Raw genomic sequence first — 20,758 nt, forward strand, 5'->3', positions numbered from 1 at the left:
TGTACATAATGAACTGGAGTGCTGTCGTGATGGAATGTGACCCTCCTTGGAAACATTCCTAAGACGCTTAGCCTTCAGAGTCTTGTAAAACCTTTCCAGGACATTTTGGTGCCCTACTTCTGTGACGGTTTGCCCTTTACGAGTTACATCTGTCACCTTCACAACGTGGCAATTCCAATAAAACACTCAGAATAACCTTGCCCATTGTGAGACCTTAACTTTTCCCGGCGAATTGAATGTTCGAACAACTTACAGGTTTGCTGGCGGGTGACGTCGTCGACCACCGCCGATATTTCGACAGGAGCCTTGAGAATGGCAGGGTGTGCTCCTGTCGAAATATCGGCGGTGGTCGACGACGTCACCCGCCAGCAAACCTGTAAGTTGTTCGAACATTCAATTCGCCGGGAAAAGTTAAGGTCTCACATTGTTTACCTCTACGGGGAGGAAATGTATCGTAGCTTGCGGAGGTTGGATAAACTTCGCAGCAATAGAGTAAGGTTGGAATGTGCATTATCGTTTTTACTGAAGGTTTGCTAAGGTTGTGCATCATATTAATTCTCCTGCCGCCGATCGCATCAAGCAACGTGCTGATTTAGCTCTTGTTCGTGAAAGGATCCATTATACTCGCCGTCAATTAGATTTTGTTTCTAAGGAATTATTTCAGCTTCATTTAATGATGGCGTCTAATGTCTCTGAATTTTCTTGGGATTGGGTGGACGGTGCCTCTTGGTCGCAGTATGACTGGAAATTTCAATCTGCAACTGCTCGTCATTCGGCGAAGTTTGAACGTTTCCTTGGCTCAGTGTCTAATTCTAATTTTAGTTCTCGACGTTCTGTGATCAATCTCACGGAGAAGACGTTTGACGACGCAGCTTTGTCTGTGCTGGGGAAAGGTTTGAACTTCGCACCGACGTATAGAGTTTACCAGTCGTTGATTTTATTAATTCTATCGAACAGGCTGTGTATAAACTACCTTCAGAGGCTGCGGAAGAGGTTAGGAGGGAAGCTTGCCGTGTGTTGACTGGGGCCCGTCCACCCAAGTGTAATATTACAGCAGCTGAAGCGGCTGCTTTACGTTCACTCAGAATGGATCCTGATGTTATTTTACCTGCAGACAAGGGAAACCCCACCGTTTTGTTGAAGAATGACGATTACATTCAAAAGATGCAGTTTCTCCTTTCTGATTCGGCGTATCGCAAAATCGGTGCTGACCCTACTAAGAGTATTGAGAGAAGGACCAATAGCCTCCTGAAGGAAAGTTCTTTGTCACAGGAGACTATCAAGTCTTAATTCTTACTGTGCTGTACCACCTCGATTATATGGCCTCCCTAAGGTCCATAAAGAGGCTGTCCCATTGAGGACTATTGTTTCTAATATTGGTGCTCCGACATATCGTGTAGCTTAAATATCTTGCTACTAGGTAGGTGTGAACACCACATTAAGAACTCTGCAGATTTCTTACGTCGATTGCAGGGATTGCGTTTGAATGACTCTGATATTTTAGTCAGTTTTGATGTCGTTTCTCTTTTCACTCACGGTCCTCTCTGAATCGTTGCAACTAATTGAGGTTAAGCTTGGTGTTGAATTAACAAATTTGTTTCGACATGTGCTGACTTCCACTTACTTTTTATTCAATGGTCAGTACTACGAACAGACTGATGGAGTTGCAATGGGAAGCCCGTTGTCACCTATTGTGGCCAATTTGTTTATGGAGGACTCTGAGGAACGTGCATTGGAGTCAGCGACTTTGAAACCTGCGTGTTTTTCAGATATGTAGACGATACTTATGTTGTTTGGCCTCATGGTAGTGAGAATTTAAATCGGTTTTTGGAACACCTGAGTTCAATCCACCCTAATATTCAGTTCACTATGGAGGTGGAAAAGAATGGATGCCTTCCCTTCCTTGATGTGTTGGTCAAAAGGAAGACTGATGGTACGTTGGGACACTCTGTTTATAGGAAGCGTACTCACACTGACTTGTATCTGCGAGCTTATAGTTCTCACCATCCAGCTCAGCGTGAAGGAGTACTTCGTACCTTGGTTCACAGGGCCCACGTTATCTCAGACCCTGAAAGTTTGGCAACTGAGCTATCACATCTTGACGTCACCTTTCGTCAGAATGGTTATAGTGAGAGGCAGGTCAAACGTGCGTTGCGCCATCAGCCTTCTGTGCAACGGGTGAGTGACGATAGCAACCAAGTGGCACACAAGTCTACGGCCTTTTTGTCTTACGCAGGAAGAATTTCCAACAGGACTGGCCGTATTTTGCGGAAATATGATGTGAAATGTGTTTTTCGACCACCTTCTAAGATTAAAGCCCTGTTGGCGTCCGTAAAAGGTGATCTTGGTTTGCGTAAGGCTGGGGTCTATCGTAGTCCTTACAGTTGTGGCATGTCATATATTGGTCAGACAATCAGGACTGTGGAAGACCGGTGTATTGAACATAAGCGTCACACACGCTTACAACAGCCGAGCAAATGCGCTATTGCAGAACACTGCCTTGACACCCGTCATCCTATGGAATACAACAACACGGAAATTCTGGTTTGCACGTCCAACTATTGGGATAGTGTTATTAAGGAAGCTGTTGAAATGAAACTATCAAGCAACCTTATTAACAGAGATTGTGGATTTTGTTTAAATGCTGCTTGGAATCCGGCTCTATCTCTCATCAAAAAACAGAGGGACGGAATTATTGCTACCTCACCTGTTGATTAGTCACTATCGATATTTCTGGTGGTGGTCATCTTTGTTTGTGTTGACACTTGTTCTGTGTGTGGTATCTTCCTTGTTTCTCCTCTGTGAACCGAGGTATTAGATTTCCTTGCACATTTCTTCCTCCTTGCATTTGTGCCTTGAGAATGGCAGGGTGTGGCTCCTGTCGAATTATCGGCGGTGGTCGACGACGTCACCCGGCAGCAAACCCGTAAGTTGTTCTAACCTTGCCCATTGATAGTTGCGTCATTGCTTTTCCGGACGGTGGTGGTTCCACTGCTTGGTTTGCTCCTTTGTCTCGGTGTTGTGGGGATAGACCTGTCATTCGTTGATGGGAATAGGATGGCTAAAGGAGTTATCTGGATCGGCAGGACAGGACTCAGCTACGACACAACAACTGCTGCATCTGTTCAGCTGGCTTTTTGATTGGCTGAAGGCAGTCGCAGGCGACCTTTATCATCTTCAAAATGTTGTGTAAGACTGTGAACTCCGACCCATTGGAGATTTTTCCGATATCACACCGATTGCGACATGCTGGTAGTCTAGCACCCCGGCCTGCACTTATCTTGCGATTCCCGGTTCTTCTCAGAGAGATGGTCTGCCCCATCGTTTTACATCGTTCATAATTATCTTACTGGAAGCGTCTGCGACACATAACCGCTGTCTGTTATAATGGTACATTATTACTGTAATCTTCTATCATTACAGCATGGATTGTTGCGGCGTTGTTCCCCTTTTAATGCAGAAAACTAATTACCGGACGGTACTCGACTTCATCAGTGCGTTTTGGCATTTTCTTCTGTCTCCCTTTGCAGCGTGCTCCGGTACTGTGGCGCAGGAATTTCATGTGTACCATAAGTACAGAGAGATACCTAGAAACAAAGAAATATATCAAGTATATAACTTTATTTTACGAAGTGATAATTAGAGCTACACTCCCAGAAAAAGTTAGTATAGAGGTTTCCAATTCACTCAAGATTTATTGTTTGCAACATTGTTTATGGAGTACATGCGATGATAACATTGAGAGACCAATAGCATAAGTGGTTATGAGGTACCAGCTATCGATCCATACTGAATGGCCCCACATTAGTAAGTGGTGCAGCCTCCACCTGCCGATAGCGAATACTGTCCTAGGATACGTTACGCCACCCTGTTGGACAGGTTCACGTAGTTCTGTAAGAGTTGTTGGCTGTTGAGTCGCACAAGTCACTTCTCGTACCATCATATCGAATACGAGCTCTATTTGGGACAAGTCCAGAGTCCGCAGATCGTGCTGGTTGGGGAAGTTACCGCGCATCTTGCAGAGCACGTTGAGTTTCACAGGCGGTGTGTGACCGAGCATTATCCTGTTGGAACTACGCATCACCTTCCTATTCCACGAATGGCAAAAGAAAGGGTCTGCATGATCTGAGGGCGGGTTAACGTCACCTCCAGGTTATCGCACCCCAAATCATAACGCCCGGGTTGTGACCAGTGTGCCTTGCGCTATACGAGACAGTGCCGACCACATCTACATCGTACACGCAAGCAACCATCGCTCCCGTGTAATTTCATCGCTGAAGACCACAGCGTGCCATTCCATTTTCGAAGTGATCCTCTGGCGGTACGACAGGGCATGTCGAGTTTGTGGTGTAAGTGGAAGACAGGCCAATGGATTGCGTCCCTGTAGTCTCCCAGCTAACAAAAAGTTCGCAACAGTTCGTGCTGACACGTCTGGGCACACACGCTCTCTTACCCGTGCTGCAGTAGCCGTACGATCTGCCACTGCTGCCTTTACAATACGACGATCCTGACGAGCGTCTGTGCTGCGTGGACCTCCAGAACCTCGTCTACGTGTGTGAGAATGTTCACGTGAGCACTGACGCCAGCATTGTTGCACAACTGACGCTGCACGTCCAATTTGTGTGACAATTGTCCTAAAGGACCACAAATTGATCCCTTCCAAACTCGCTCAGTTGGCTGTAGGAAGCACGCGTGCATCTTCGTGGAATGATTGCTTTTTTGCTTCACACGTCTGCACCACACTGAGCCTTCTGGGTGCGCATTCACTATTAGAGGACAGACACAGATGGCACTCAGGTACCTATGCCACTACCCTATTTGTTGGCGGACTAAGTTGAAACCATTATCAGTATATCCACTGTCCTCCAGGTTGGCGTATGCCGTCATCGGATCAAAATCGATGTCGTCTTTCCAGGCGTACTCATTCTTTTTTGCGGCAATGTATGTGACCACACCTCATAGTATTATAAATGGTTATCATTTTCTGCAGGATATACACATTAAAGATGCAAACCACACATAATATTTTTGTTTCCATTGGCAAAAACGTAACCACAAGACAGATTGTAAAGTCTGTAGCTTATGAGAAGGAAGAAATTACTCTGGTTGTGTGGGTATCTTCTAATGAAGTACTGCAATAATGTCGTTTGTGACAATTCCCTGCTTCAGACACTGCTACACTCAATTAAATGGCGTATACAGTCAGAAACCAATAATCCTTGTTTATATACAACTGACCGAAAATTTATTAGCTAGTACTATGTTCATAGAGCAGAGTGCTGCAACCGGATATTGTAGAGATCAGTGCCCATTGGTACATCTGTTTGCGTGGTAGGCTGTGTGCTGACCCCGTTGTCTGTGTGTTGTCAGGCAGGGGACGCGGCGCTCCGTGGTGGTGTCGGACCCCCAGCTGGGAGAGGCGTCGCTGTCGCTGCCCGCCCACTCGATGCACACGCTCGTCTACCGGCGTGCCGGCAACACTGTCTGAATGCCGCTTCTGCACCACAGCACTCTACAAACACACTTGTATTACAGACCAAATAAACACACACCTACTGAAAAATCTCTGTTTCTATGTTCCACTGCAGCTTCCAACAACCCTCCTGCTTTGTATACCTAACACTTCAGACTCTACCTTCAAACTTCGTGGCGTCTCTCTTCATGTTTGAACTGATGTTGGCTGTATGCGGCAACTGCACACAACGAGGGCACCATCACAATGAGAACAACAACTTAGAAGGGAAATTCCCCATCGCACTCCTTTCTGATCTACTTGTAAAATGGGCCATTGGATAGCTCGTCAAAAACTGAACACACATCAGGCATTAAAAGAGGAAGAAGTGTACTGAACTGTGAAAAACGAACCAAAATAGAAATAGTGAGCGATCCAAGCTCAAGATTCGCAACATCGATAGAATTGGAAGAACAGTGGAGTCCTGGTTGTATGGTCACGGTGTTGGAATGCGGAGAAGGTCCATGTTCAAATCTCCCTCGTGGTACCATATTTTTCTTTTCACAAAGTTGTGAATTTTCTGTCCGGTCTTTGACGTATCTGTTCCAGTTCTTCAGTCTTGGCAATTTTCATACTATACATTGGTTACAGAATATGAGTCAAGTGGCAAGAATATTTTACCAACACAAGTAAATTTGACGAATAGTGTGAACAGGCGAGATGTCACGTAGACCTCTCAGAGAAGTGAAAACAACGAATAAACGGATGTGAACTATGTCACAACAAAGGAGTTCAAGAGTCAAAACTTCCAAAACGGAACGCATGAGTCACAACATGTCGTATTTGTGTAGAACAAATAGGAGATGAGTACATCTGGAGGTCCCTTACATTTTACCTGCCGCGGTGGCCGAGCGGTTCTAGGCGCGACTGCTACGGTCGCAGGTACGAATCCTGCCTATGGCATGGATGTGTGTGATGTCCTAAATTCTAGGGGACTGTTGACCTCAGATGTTAAGTCCCATAGTGCTCAGAGCCATTTGAAGCATTTTTTTCCCTTACAGTTCGCTGTTGCAAATGGACGTGAAACCATGATAAAGACACAAATTTGAATATGGCGAACAGACACGTCAGTGACCGGTCGTACAGCTCTTAAATTTGTGAAAAAAAGAGTGGCACGAGGGAGACTTGAAGACAGATGTCCCCATTCGCAGTCCAAACACAGAACCACGACGTCGTCGCTGCGGAGGTGCGCTCATTGTCGCACACCTTGAGCTTGGACCGTTCATTGTTTCTACTTGGCTACTTTTCTCCCACTTCAGTGCACCTTCTTCCGGTTTTCATTCTTGACCTGCGTTCAGTTTTTGACGGGATATACAATGGGCCATCTTACTATTAACTCTCAAGGAGGTGCGATGGGGTGTTTCTCTTGTTAGGTATATAACACTTCATATTTATTGTTTGTGGGTTGCCCAACCATGGAAAAGTTGTACATCAATTAAGGCGTCCTGAAATATAAGTCAGGTCTGAGTGTAACAGGTTTTTATTTACTCTGTATGGTGGACACAATTCACATAAAATTCTTAATAGCAAGTTCTTTGTAAAAACTTGTCACAAAATACAAAAAAGAAAGAAAACGCTCACACAATGTGGGACGTACCAACTTACAAGGAAGACCGTATGGGGAATTCGTAATAACAGTTCCTCATCTTGATAGCTCGTAAATTTAATTGAGTGGCAGAACAAATAAATAGCGAGCTTCTCAGAGTATGGATCGTGCTATGTACACTTGCGAACGCTTACATTTCCCCAAAATCAGCTACAGAGCACCAATCCGCAACAGGCAGAAGCCGGAAGATTAATCTGGAAACTTCCTTCTCAACTTTCAAAAAACTCCTCATGGTAAGGACGATTCAGTGTTGTTGCCAATATCAGGAAAGGGTATAACTCCTACTATTCGAAAAAGCATGGCAACACATCAGAAATTTCCCAGTCTTCGAGTACAAAACGCGCATCAACACACAGGAAGTTAGTATTGGTCTGTAGCATTGTCATACCTCTTTGCGACATGCAAGGTGCTGGGCTGACTCATTCGATTAGGAACGGCAAAACCAAAATTTAACGCTGGTAGAGCAGGGGGACGGTGATCGATTGTGTGGCCGATCGGTTGTTGGAAACCCGAATCCGCGCTTTCTTGCCGGCAATGGCCAGCTTTTGAGCGCCGGCACACGAGACGTGCTGCCCCAGCAGAGAGAAAGGGAGCGTTGGGCAGCCGAGAGCTCTTGCTGTCTTCGGAATTGTGTGGAAGATGCTATTCTGAAAGTCAGATGGTATGTCGCCAGGCTCATATATTCTGCACACCAATGTGATTAGTCGTTTTGTTGGCACTTCCCCGAATTAGATATTCTAATGAGATGTTATATATCAATTCTGTCTTATTTGATCTTAAGTCCTCCAAAGCTCTTTCAAATTCTGGTTCTAATACTGGATCCCCTATCTCTTCTAAATCGGCTCCTGTTTCTTCTTTTATCACATCAGGCAAACCTTCCCCCTCATAGAGCCTTTCAGTGTATTCATTCCACCTATCCGCTCTCTCCTCTGCATTTAACAGTGGAATTTCCATTGCGCTCTTAAAGTTATCACCCCTGCTTTTAATGTCACCGAAGGTTGTTTTGACTTTCCTGTATGCTGAGTCTGTCCTTCCGACAATCATTTCTTTGTCGATGTCTTCACATTTTTTCCTGCAGCCATTTCGTCTTAGCTTCCCTGCACTTCTTATTTATTTCATTCCTCAGCGACTTGTATTTCTGTATTCCTGAGTTTCCCGAAACATTTTTGTATTTCCTCCTTTCATCGATCAATTGAAGTATTCCTCCTGTTACCCGCGGTTTCTTCGCAGTCATCTTCTTTGCACCTATGTTTTCCTTCCCAACATCTGTGATGGCCGTTTTTAGAGATGTCCATTCCTCTTCAACTGGACTGCCTACTGAGCTATTCCTTATTGCTTTATATATAGCCTTAGAGAAAGTCATTCCTTAGTACTTCCGTATCCCACATTTTTGCGTATTGATTCTTCCTGATTAATGTCTTAAACTTCAGCCTACTCTTCATCACTACCATATTGTGATCTGAGTGTATATCTGCTCCTGGGTACACCTTACAATCCAGGATCTTATTTCGGAATCTCTGTCCGACCATGATGTAATCTAACTGAAATCTTCCCTTATCACCCGGCCTTTTCCAAGTATACCTCCTCCTCCTCTGTTTCTTGAACAGAGTACTCGCTTTACTTCGATCCAATGGCTACCGAGATCCTGGCTGATTTGAAAATTTTTCATCTACTGTTTAATCAGAGGAAGGCGATTTGTGAACTGTTTTAACTCTGATAACCGTTTCAAACTGTTTTTGAGAGTGTGTTTTGGAATAACAGGCAGTAAACGGAGGAGAGTGACAGTCTTTTGATAGTCTTCATGGCTTTGACGACTGGCACAGTAAAGGGTTGACGTATTCTTCAAATTACATACGGAATGAAGAAGATACGGGAAGATGGCCAAAAACGTGGAAATACTTCGAGAACGGGATGCTTGAAAATAAATGTGAATGGTAGCGAAGCCTGCAGGTTACGCTGTTGTATTTGACCACGAGCGTGATCTGTGCTCTGTCCTCAATACGTTGCGTCTCTAGTGATCAGAACAGTGTTCTGTGTGGTCATGAGTATATTATAATTAAATTCTAATTGTTGATGTTGTTATGGTAGGTGATCCCGTAACAAAGGTGTTTGGTGTTCTAACAAGGGAAACTCCTCATCACACCCCCTTCAGATTTAGTGGTAAGATGGCTCAAGCATGAAAACAGGAAGAAGGTGTACTGAACTGCGAAAAAAAGCAAAATAGGAACAGTGAGCGGACGAAGGATGATAAGTGCAATATAGAGCACGCTGAGTGAGCAAAGTCGTGATGGCCCAGTGGTAGCCGGACGGTAGCTCAGTGTATTCAGTGAGAGGGTTAGCTGCCCTCTGTAACAAACAGCTCAGTGAATGGATCAACGATGAACTGGAGCGGATGTCATGGGACGTCAGCTCCGAACAAATGCAACGAACGCTAGCGAACAAAATGAAATTCTTAAAAAAAAAAAAAAAAGAGCGGTCACGGTGTTGGTCTGTCAACGGAGCGACCCATGTTTCTTCGTACTAGCTTTTTTTCCCGCTGTATCCAGATTTGTGTTTGTGTCGTGGTGTAATGTGCGTTTACAACTGCGACGTGTAAGGAAGGGGCCTAGAGTGACAGTTGATTAGTTTCGCTGTGCTCTGTCAAAACATATGTTTTTAACGTTTTTGAAGTTGCGCTCCGCTTTGGAAGATCTGACTCTTCAATGCTTTTGTTGTAACATAGTTCACACCAGTCTGTTTGTTGTTTTCATTTCTGTGAGACGTCGATGTAGTATCTCGCCTGCTCTCACTATTCATCACGTTTACTTGCGACTATAATGTATTCTTACCTCATGACTTACACTTTATAACCATAGTATAGTATGAGAACAGCCGAGACTACAAGGAAGAGAACAAACATTTCAGTGACCAGACGGACGTTTCATAATGTTGTGAAAAAGAAAGGTTACAACAGAGACCCGAACACGAGTCACCCGCGGGGCAATCTACCACTGTAACCACTTCACCATTGCTGGTACACGCTGCTCTTCATTGCATTTCTTATACTTCTATCGTTCACTGTTTCTACTTTGCTTTTTTCTTCACAGTTCAGTACACCTTTTCCCTGTATTCATGCTTGATCTGTGTTCAGTTTTTGACGGGCTATCCAATGAGCCATTTTACCACAAAATCTGAGGGGGCTGCGATGGGGGATTTCCTTTGTATGAGGCACTCTAATGAAAAATCATTCCTCATATAGGGAAAGCCGAAAAGCATCATCCACTAAGTCATAAAGCGAAAGAAAGTGGGTGTTGAGCGACAGTGACAGACGGGCATTGAAGAAGATTGTGAAGAAGAAAAGAGAGCGACAACTGCAAAAGTCACGGCAAAACTGAGTGGCACAATCGCGAACATTGTCAGCACCAAAACAATTTGAAGGGAGATCAAGAAGCAGGAAACTGCAGTGCGATCTGGAATTCTAAAACCACCCATCACTCTGTGTACACGCCTAACAGGAAAATGTGGTGTCCCGACGCCATAAAGCCTGGACTATGCAGGAATTAGAGAATGTCATTTTCTCGGATGAGACTTGTGTCACACTGCAACTTCTGACCGAAGTTAGGTCCCAAGAGTTAAACATGGCTGAGGTCCAGTGGTGATTTTGGCAGCCATACCGTGGTATGCAAGGTTGCATCACTGCCAAAGATAATGTGACAATTTTGGCTGATCAGGTCAATCACGTGTTATAATGTTTGCTCCCCTGTGGTGGTGCTGAATTCCAAGAAGAAAGAGACCCAGTTCACAAAGTTCGCATCGTCCAGAACTGGTCTTGTGAACACGAAGAGTTGTCACGTGTCCCGTGGCCACTATAGTCAACGGTTCTCAACATTATTGGCCATTTTGGTCTACTTTGGAGAGAAGGGTGCGGGATCATTTTCCACCCCCATCATCGTTACCTGAACTTGCCACTATTTTGGCTAAAGAATGGTATGAAACTCAGTTAAAACCTACAAAAGTCCTTTATTTAGCCAGACAAAGACGAATCGAAATGTTTTGAATGCCAACGGTTTTCTACACCGAGTTGGCCATTGTAATGTTTTATGTTTGTGATGTTTCCATATTTTTGTCCACCCTCTGTATTATTACCAAGTGTTCTGAGACGACCGCAGGAAATGTCCCAAACAATTAGGATCAAGATTGTACAAATGTTGGAGGATCCTGCACTGACTGCTGTGAAATATGAAAATAGTTTTTAATCTGCCAAGAAGTTTCATATCTGCGCACACTCCACTGCAGAGTGAAAATCTCATTCTGGAAACATCCCCCAGCCTGTGACTAAGCCACGTCTCCAAATGGTTCAAATGGCTCTGAGCACTATGGGACTTAACATCTGAGGTCATCAGTCCCCTAGAACTTAGAACTACTTAAACCTAACTAACCTAAGGACATCACACACATCCATGCCCGAGACAGGATTCGAGCCTGCGACCGTAGCAGTCCCGCGGTTCAGGCCACGTCTCCGCAATGTCGTTTCTTCCAGGAGTGCTAGTTCTGCAAGGTCTGCAGGAGAGCTTCTGTGAAGTTTGAAAAGTAGGAGACGAGATACTGGAGGAATTACAGCTGTGAGGACAGGGCGTGAGTCGTGCTTGGGTAGCTCAGTTGGTCCCGAGATCGAGTCTCGGTCCGGCACACAGTTTTAATCTGTCAGGAAGTTTCATATCAGCGCACAATCCGCTGCAGAGTGAAAATCTCATTCTGGACGCTTACAGTTCTTCGCACTCTCACAAATATCCTTGTCGTCCATTGTAGGACGAGACAGCCAGTCAGGACCCTGCTGGAGCTTCGTAAACCAACAGCTTCGTATAACCCTATAGGCAAAAAGAAATTCATAAGAGTGTGATCTGGTGGTCGCACGGTACATGACACATTACATCCCCTTCTAGTTCAGCGCAATGTGTTTTCCAAGTGCTCACGGACATTAATATCAAACTGCTGTCGTGCACTGCCATTATGCAGGCCACTAGCCAGTTTCTTTTGTGTTTAATTTTTTTATTTAATTTTTGAATTTTATGTTTTAATGTTTTCCTCTAGTTTTCAGTGAACAGTGCAACCACCCAGCATAAGGACGAACATCTAAACTGTCTGTAAATGTTCAAATGTTTGTGCAGTGCAGAAACAAACGATATTTACTTGCAGTCAACCAAAGCATTTGTAAGCGACCAGTGATTGAATGGCGCGTTAGGTGACGGTGTTAGGTCGTCGATGTCAGTCAGGCCAGAGAGTCACCCGTCAGACTTGGGTGAGCTGTAGCTCGGTGGGAGATGGCCAGGTCAGCGTCTGAAGGCGCTAATGAAACATCATCAACAAACAAGCACTGATTTTCCAAAATAAAGCGTTTTCTTCATTCATGGCTGCCAGCAGTGGCGGCAGGCAGAAGAATGCTAGCCACGCCTGAATGCACTGACACCCGAATGCGCTGCGCTGTCATGGATGCTGCAGCTGTCATGGTACATACTCAACACTCTGCGACGTCACAGCACATTGGCTGCAGTTCAGGTGGTGGTGCCTGCATTGACTCTGGTGTTAGTAACACGACGTTGTGGATTACCAGGGAGCACTCTCTGACATCCTAGACAGTGCCCCTGTAAGTACGCACTGCCTGAGCTTGGAATGTGGTGAATGGCTATGAGCACTACGGGACTTAACATCTATGGTCATCAGTCCCCTAGAACTTAGAACTACTTAAACCTAACTAACCTAAGGACAGCACACAACACCCAGCCATCACGAGGCAGAGAAAATCCCTGACCCAGCCGGGAATCGAACCCGGGAACCCGGGCGTGGGAAGCGAGAACGCTACCGCACGACCACGAGATGCGGGCAACGCCAGCTTGGAATGTGCCATGTTGGGCAGGGTCACACGGCAGGAGGAAAGCCCACAGCATCAGAGTACATCTGCAGGGATGGAAAGTGGACAGCAGTTAGAGCATGCCCCTCCATGATGACTGCTCCCTGAGCCCACTAGTTAGGTCTCCAGATGGGCTGACGTTGGATGTCACCCGCATCTTCCCATCAGTCTTGACTCGAACGACAGCACTGAAGCTTGCAGCGCAAACTCCTCCTTGCAGGACTCGCTGTTCCATCAGAGTTCCAAGACTGTCTCAACAAGCAGAGAACGGACTAACACAGTTTCTTCCTACAGGGTGGCCATCTGGAAACTGAGTACAAGCCACTGGACGCACAGAAACATGTATTGCTATTGTAAGGCGACGATGACTACAGTTTACCTGCTTTTATTGACTAGTGATCTTCCTGGATGCCCCATGTGCAACTGAAAGACGTCGTACCTTCACCTTTCATAATCGTTAGCGAGTATATTCCGCAGTGACAGCATGCTGAATAAACCTTCTTGTATTTCACTTATGCCTTCTTACTTCAATCTGCATGGTCAACACAGGACGGCATTCTCCTCCCTCTATGGTGTCATTCTGCCATATCTGTTCTTTGGTCACCCAGCTCTTATGGTGTGTAGCAATTTACTCTGTCTTGTGGCTCTATTCTTGTAGCATCAGTAGTCTTTCCTTGCTGACATTCCACCTGGCTGTTGTGTGCTGACCTGTTTGGCTCGATTCTTACGTTACCAAGGCAGCGCTTCTAAAATTCTAATCAATTTCGAAGTCTACTACTTCAGAGCACTTCACGTCAATGTAATGGGAAATGTTACTCATCTGAAGATGACATCGTAGACTACGCTCCGGCACGTATACCCTAAATGTACACGGAGTGTTCAATGTTGGGCTAGGCCACACTGCAGCATTTGGCACGAGGAAGGCCAGCAGCTTGGGAGTGTGAGCATGGTAGCCCAAAACTGGTTATGACAATGAAATGAAGCCTTTTAAAAGTGCTGCTGGCTGGTTGCGTTATTCACAAACAATGTTTGATCACCGTGCAGTCCACAAGAGCCAACATAGGTAAAACGACATATTCTAGTGTAATGTTCAACTACATCTCATTGTGGCCTGTGGGTCAAGTAGGATCGTCGCTTCAGTGGAGGTTGTTTATTCCTGTGGAACGTGTTCTGCAGACAATATCCCTTTACGCACTAGTTGTGAGCAGCCTTTAGGGGCCGTGGGACAGAAATTACGTGACAACAGCTGGATTCTGCCGGCTCAGGCTAGATGCTCTCTCCGACCGCGGCTGTCCTCTAGCAGTGACGTGATCCCTTTCCTACTTCATTCTCTTGGAATTTGTTCCGATACCGAAATTAACATCTTTTTATGACCACTAAGACTGGCTAATGACTTCACAAACAAACCTGCTCGAGCTTAGTTCTGTTTCGAAAAAGGCATAAAATACGCTGTTAACGAATATCTACAATTTGTAATTCAACGGCTCCTGAAGGATGCCGACGCCATATATACACTGACCAGATCCCTTCTGCACTTGTATACCGTGTTGAAACTACCTCTCATGGACAAGAGGTACAGCCTCCATCGACTGTGGCTGCACGTCTCACGCTGAGTGAGCGTACGGCTAACATTTGCTCCATTGTATCCAGAACCGACTCACTCCTCATGTTTAGAGCCCAATACAGGTCTGAAACCGGAGGCTCAATACGTCAGGCTCCTCTACACCAGGGAAACGAAGTTTAGTAGCAGCACACTCTTAGCGATTTGTGATGATGAATTAGGTATCATAACTGGATCCGAAAACAGATTATTCCAGCTACATTAGAGAGAAACTATAACGTAACGATAACTAGTTTGGACAAGAAGAGAATAGAAGCTTTCGAAATGTGGTGCTACAGAAGAATGCTGAAGATAAGGTGGGTAGATCACGTAACTAATGAGGAGGTATTGAATAGGATTGGGGAGAAGAGAAGTTTGTGGCACAACTTGACTATAAGAAGGGATCGGTTGGTAGGACATGTTTTGAGGCATCAAGGGATCACAAATTTAGCATTGGAGGGCAGTGTGGAGGGTAAAAATCGTAGAGGGAGACCAAGAGATGAATACACTAAGCAGATTCAGAAGGATGTATGTTGCAGTAGATACTGGGAGATGAAGAAGCTTGCACAGGATAGAGTAGCATGGAGAGCTGCATCAAACCAGTCTCAGGATTGAAGACCACAACAACAACATAGAGAGAAATTTAGACTTCGCTGGTAAGAACGAAAATTTTAATGTGGGACTAGCTTGTTGCTGGTCTGTCTGTGGTTAGATATCTAAAAGTAATTATCAGGCGTCGGCTCTAAACTGGATAACGGTTTTATCTCAGGGAAAATGATAAGGGGATAGTCAGATCACACATTTGGGCTTGTTATATTAAAACTCACCCCATACTCCAATCCACTAGGCGAATCAGCAACAAGTGTATGTGGTACATTCAGAGTCACCCAGAGGACCACCCACTGTACCCACATGTTGTTGTTGTTGTTGTGGTCTTCAGTCCTGAGACTGGTTTGATGCAGCTCTCGATGCTACTCTATCCTGTGCAAGCTTCTTCATCTCCCAGTATCTACTGCAACCTACATCCTTCTGAATCTGCTTAGTGTATTCATCTCTTGGTCTCCCTCTACGATTTTTACCCTCCACACTGCCCTCCAATGCTAAATTTGTGATCCCTTGATGCCTCAAAACATGTTCTACCAACCGATCCCTTCTTCTAGTCAAGTTGTGCCACAAACTTCTCTTCTCCCCAATCCTATTCAATACCTCCTCATTAGTTACGTGATCTACCCACCTTATCTTCAGCATTCGTCTGTAGCACCACATTTCGAAAGCTTCTATTCTCTTCTTGTCCAGACTAGTTATCGTCCATGTTTCACTTCCATACATGGCTACACTCCATACAAATACTTTCAGAAACGACTTCCTGACACTTAAATCTATACTCGATGTTAACAAATTCCTCTTCTTGAGAAACGCTTTCCTTGCCATTGCCAGTCTACATTTTATATCCTCTCTACTTCGACCATCATCGGTTATTTTACTCCCTAAATAGCAAAACTCCTTTACTACTTTAAGTGTCACATTTCCTAATCTAATTCCCTCAGCATCACCCGACTTAATTTGACTACATTCCATTATCCTCGTTTTGCTTTTGTTGATGTTCATCTTATATCCTCCTTTCAAGACACTGTCCATTCCGTTCAACTGCTCCTCCAAGTCCTTTGCTGTCTCTGACAGAATTACAATATCATCGGCGAACCTCAAAGTTTTTACTTCTTCTCCATGAATTTTAATACCTACTCCGAATTTTTCTTTTGTTTCCTTTACTGCTTGCTCAATATACAGATTGAATAACATCGGGGAGAGGCTACAACCCTGTCTCACTCCTTTCCCAACCACTGCTTCCCTTTCATGCCCCTCGACTCTTATAACTGCCATCTGGTTTCTGTACAAACTGTAAATAGTCTTTCGCTCCCTGTATTTTACCCCTGCCACCTTCAGAATTTGAAAGAGAGTATTCCAGTTAACATTCTCAAAAGCTTTCTCTAAATCTACAAATGCTAGAAACGTAGGTTTGCCTTTCCTTAATCTTTCTTCTAAAATAAGTCGTAAGGTCAGTATTGCCTCACGTGTTCCAACATTTCTACGGAATCCAAACTGATCTTCCCCGAGGTCGGCTTCTACCAGTTTTTCCATTCGTCTGTAAAGAATTCGCGTTAGTATTTTGCAGCTGTGACTGATTAAACTCATAGTTCGGTAATTTTCACATCTGTCAACACCTGCTTTCTTTGGGATTGGAATTATTATATTCTTCTTGAAGTCTGAGGGTATTTCGCCTGTCTCATACATCGTGCTCACCAGATGGTAGAGTTTTGTCATGACTGGCTCTCCCGAGGCCATCAGTAGTTCAAATGGAATGTTGTCTGCTCCGGGGGCCTTGTTTCGACTCAGGTCTTTCAGTGCTCTGTCAAACTCTTCACGCAGTATCTTATCTCCCATTTCGTCTTCATCTACATCCTCTTCCATTTCCATAATATTGTCCTCAAGTACATCGCCCTTGTATAAACCCTCTATATACTCCTTCCACCTTTCTGTTTTCCCTTCTTTGCTTAGAACTGGGTTGCCATCTGAGCTCTTGATATTCATACAAGTGGTTCTCTTCTCTCCAAAGGTCTCTTTAATTTTCCTGTAGGCAGTATCTATCTTACCCCTAGTGAGACAAGCCTCTACATCCTTACATTTGTCCTCTAGCCATCCCTGCTTAGCCATTTTGCACTTCCTGTCGATCTCATTCTTGAGACGTTTGTATTCCTTTTTGCCTGCTTCATTTACTGCATTTTTATATTTTCTCCTTTCATCAATTAAATTCAATATTTCTTCTGTTACCCATGGATTTCTATTAGCCCTCGTCTTTTTACCTACTTGATCCTCTGCTGCCTTCACTACTTCATCCCTCAGAGCTACCCATTCTTCTTCTACTGTATTTCTTTCCCCCATTCCTGTCAATTGTTCCCTTATGCTATCCCTGAAACTCTCTACAACCTCTGGTTCTTTCAGTTTATCCAGGTTCCATCTCCTTAAATTCCCACCTTTTTGCAGTTTCTTCAGTTTCAACCTGCAGTTCATAACCAATAGATTGTGGTCAGAATCCACATCTGCCCCAGGAAATGTCTTACAATTTAAAACCTGGTTCCTAAATCTCTGTCTTACCATTATATAATCTATCTGATACCTTTTAGTATCTCCAGGATTCTTCCAGGTATACAACCTTCTTTTATGATTCTTGAACCAAGTGTTGGCTATGATTAAGTTATGCTCTGTGCAAAATTCTACAAGGCGGCTTCCTCTTTCATTCCTTCCCCCCAATCCATATTCACCTACTATGTCTCCTTCTCTACCTTTTCCTACTGACGAATTCCAGTCACCCATGACTATTAAATTTTCATCTCCTTTCACTACCTGAATAATTTCTTTTATCTCGTCATACATTTCATCTATTTCTTCATCATCTGCAGAGGTAGTTGGCATATAAACTTGTACTACTGTAGTAGGCATGGGCTTTGTGTCTATCTTGGCCACAATAATGCGTTCACTATGCTGTTTGTAGTAGCTAACCCGCACTCCTATTTTTTTATTCATTATTAAACCTACTCCTGCATTACCCCTATTTGATTTTGTATTTATAACCCTGTAATCACCTGACCAAAAGTCTTGTTCCTCCTGCCACCGAACTTCACTAATTCCCACTATATCTAACTTTAACCTATCCATTTCCCTTTTTAAATTTTCTAACCTACCTGCCCGATTAAGGGATCTGACATTCCACGCTCCGATCAGTAGAACGCCAGTTTTCTTTCTCCTGATAACGACGTCCTCCCGAGTAGTCCCCGCCCGGAGATCCGAATGGGGGACTATTTTACCTCCGGAATATTTTACCCAAGGGGACGCCATCATCATTTAATCATACAGTAGAGCTGCATGTCCTCGGGAAAAATTACGCCCGTAGTTTCCCCTTGCTTTCAGCGGTTCGCAGTACCAGCACAGCAAGGCCGTTTTGGTTAATGTTACAAGGCCAGATCAGTCAATCATCCAGACTGTTGCCCCTGCAACTACTGAAAAGGCTGCTGCCCCACTTCAGGAACCACATGTTTGTCTGACCTCTCAACAGATACCCCTCCGTTGTGGTTGCACCTACGGTACGGCCATCTGTATCGCTGAGGCACGCAAGCCTCCCCACCAGCGGCAAGGTCCATGGTTCATGGGGGGTGTACCCACATACCATAGTCAATTACACAAGATTTATTCAAGGTCATTAACAGTCAAACGGTCACTTGTAACATAAAATTGATAGGAAACCGCGACCGATGGGAACTCCCCCCCCCCCCCCCCCTCCTGGACGAGTAAAATTCTGGTTCCTCTCTCCACCTCCTCCTTTATAACTAGTTCACTTGCGTAAGTTTGTTATAAACGAATTAATATAGACAACAGTTCTATAGTGAAAGAGTCAGGAAATATTAACAATGATATAAAAAATTAACTAATGGTTTGTTGACAACAATTTCTTTCTTTGCAATAATAACTTGTGAACGGAATTTTTTCATTTTTTAATTCACAATTTTTCTTTTGTTGATTTACTCACAAACCAATTTGTTTCTGCTGAACCGCATACAATAATTTGCAAAACTACTTTTTACAGTATTTTTAGCCATTTGTTGAGTTATTTACAAAGTTATTTCTTTTTGAGTAACATTAGTTTGCAATGACGATTTTTTCTGATGCTGAATATACGTTGGTTCGTTTCGAACGTTATTTATTTGCACAACTATTTTTTATGAGGTACTTTTACAATTTTTTCCTGTTTTACGCACATTACTTATATATCAGGTAACCTAAAACTAGAAGAACTTACATATCCCATCTTGTTTGTGTCAGTTTCTTCATACACTTCTCAATCTTTTGTACAATTGATTAGTTCGATTCTCATCTGCACATTAATAATTTCTTTCTGATCACTGTCTATATACAGCACGTCGCAAATAGGGACTAGCAGCAGAAGACGAAAGAAAACCCACATATACACTCAAATATCTACAAAATTTACATACAGACATATTGTGTACAGAATTTACACACACGCACACACACACACACACACACACACACACACACACACACACACACACAAACGCACACGCACACAATAGCGTGCTGTCATTAACATATACTGATAGATACAACTGTGACAACCGGTTCATCCAACTACTCTGCATATACTTCCAATATTTATAAATAGATTAATCAGCCACACTGCCAATCACTCAATAAGTAGAATGAGTGCACGAGGTTCCCCAATTTTTCCTCTTTTATTAACGGTTTGTTATCATGATACTACAGATCTACTTTCAGCTGCAGTGTAGTATGTAACTCATTACCACGTCGTAGGAGGATCACTTGGTGTGCCATACGTGGAGCAGCGCCAGACATCTTCTGTAATGTTCTGTCGAGACAGCCTTTTAGGCCACATGACGTGCACCCTCAGCGCGCCTCTAAGTGGCACCTGCGTCTTTGCGACCTGAGCCCCACAAACCCCACAATCTGCAAAACATTCGCCTCAACTTTTATCAGGTTGAAAATCTTCATCCTTTGTGATCTTATGTCAAAAGGATTATCTGTCGGGTAACAAGATGCGTCTAATTCTTTGGGATTATACCTAATTACTTCATATGGATTGTACCCTTTCAAGCAGTAGATGAAACTACCTGCATAAAAATTAATTTGAGCTGAGTGAAGTATAGCTTTGCCAAATCAGAGTGAAACTGGTATATATTGAGTTTAAAGAGGTCCAGAACACACATACCAACATAAACAGACTTCTTGAACTGCGCCAAAACCTTAGCTAAAACGACTGCGATTAGTCTTGATCCACTTAAAATTTGGGCAGGCGATATACTCTCTCGTTCCAAAACGTCCTTCCAAAAGTAAAGTAAAGCAGTTTCGCGGTATTCTCTTATATTCTCTACAGTTTTCCTGTACATCGACTCTTCATTAATTTATAAAAATATTATTCAAAGTTCTTTTTCGCAAGAGCCCTCTATTCGGTGTTTACATCGATCTACTTCCTCAACAAACAAGGCTGCTTGAAAGTGGTGCTGCCGATGACACTAATAAGTTCCATCCCGAAACTGAGACGTCGTTTTCGGTTTCTGTAAT

The 20,758-nt window shown here is 43.9% G+C and overlaps 1 protein-coding gene across 2 annotated transcripts in view; it reads left to right on the forward strand.

Annotated features, from left to right (window-relative positions):
- The window catches only part of LOC126162380 (lysosomal acid glucosylceramidase-like), a 518,384-nt gene extending 512,868 nt beyond the window's left edge, over nucleotides 1–5,516 (forward strand). Inside the window, exon 10 of one of the 2 annotated variants that reach the window (XM_049918851.1) lies at nucleotides 5,371–5,516. In XM_049918851.1, the coding sequence (XP_049774808.1) occupies nucleotides 5,371–5,488 (118 nt within the window). In that variant the 3' untranslated portion in view covers nucleotides 5,489–5,516. The remainder of the gene's footprint in view (nucleotides 1–5,370) is intronic. The other variant, XM_049918849.1, reaches the window with a different exon arrangement.
- The last annotated feature ends 15,242 nt before the right edge of the window (nucleotides 5,517–20,758 follow it).

This window comes from Schistocerca cancellata, chromosome 2 (genome assembly GCF_023864275.1).
Source record: "Schistocerca cancellata isolate TAMUIC-IGC-003103 chromosome 2, iqSchCanc2.1, whole genome shotgun sequence".
Taxonomy (NCBI): domain Eukaryota; kingdom Metazoa; phylum Arthropoda; class Insecta; order Orthoptera; family Acrididae; genus Schistocerca; species Schistocerca cancellata.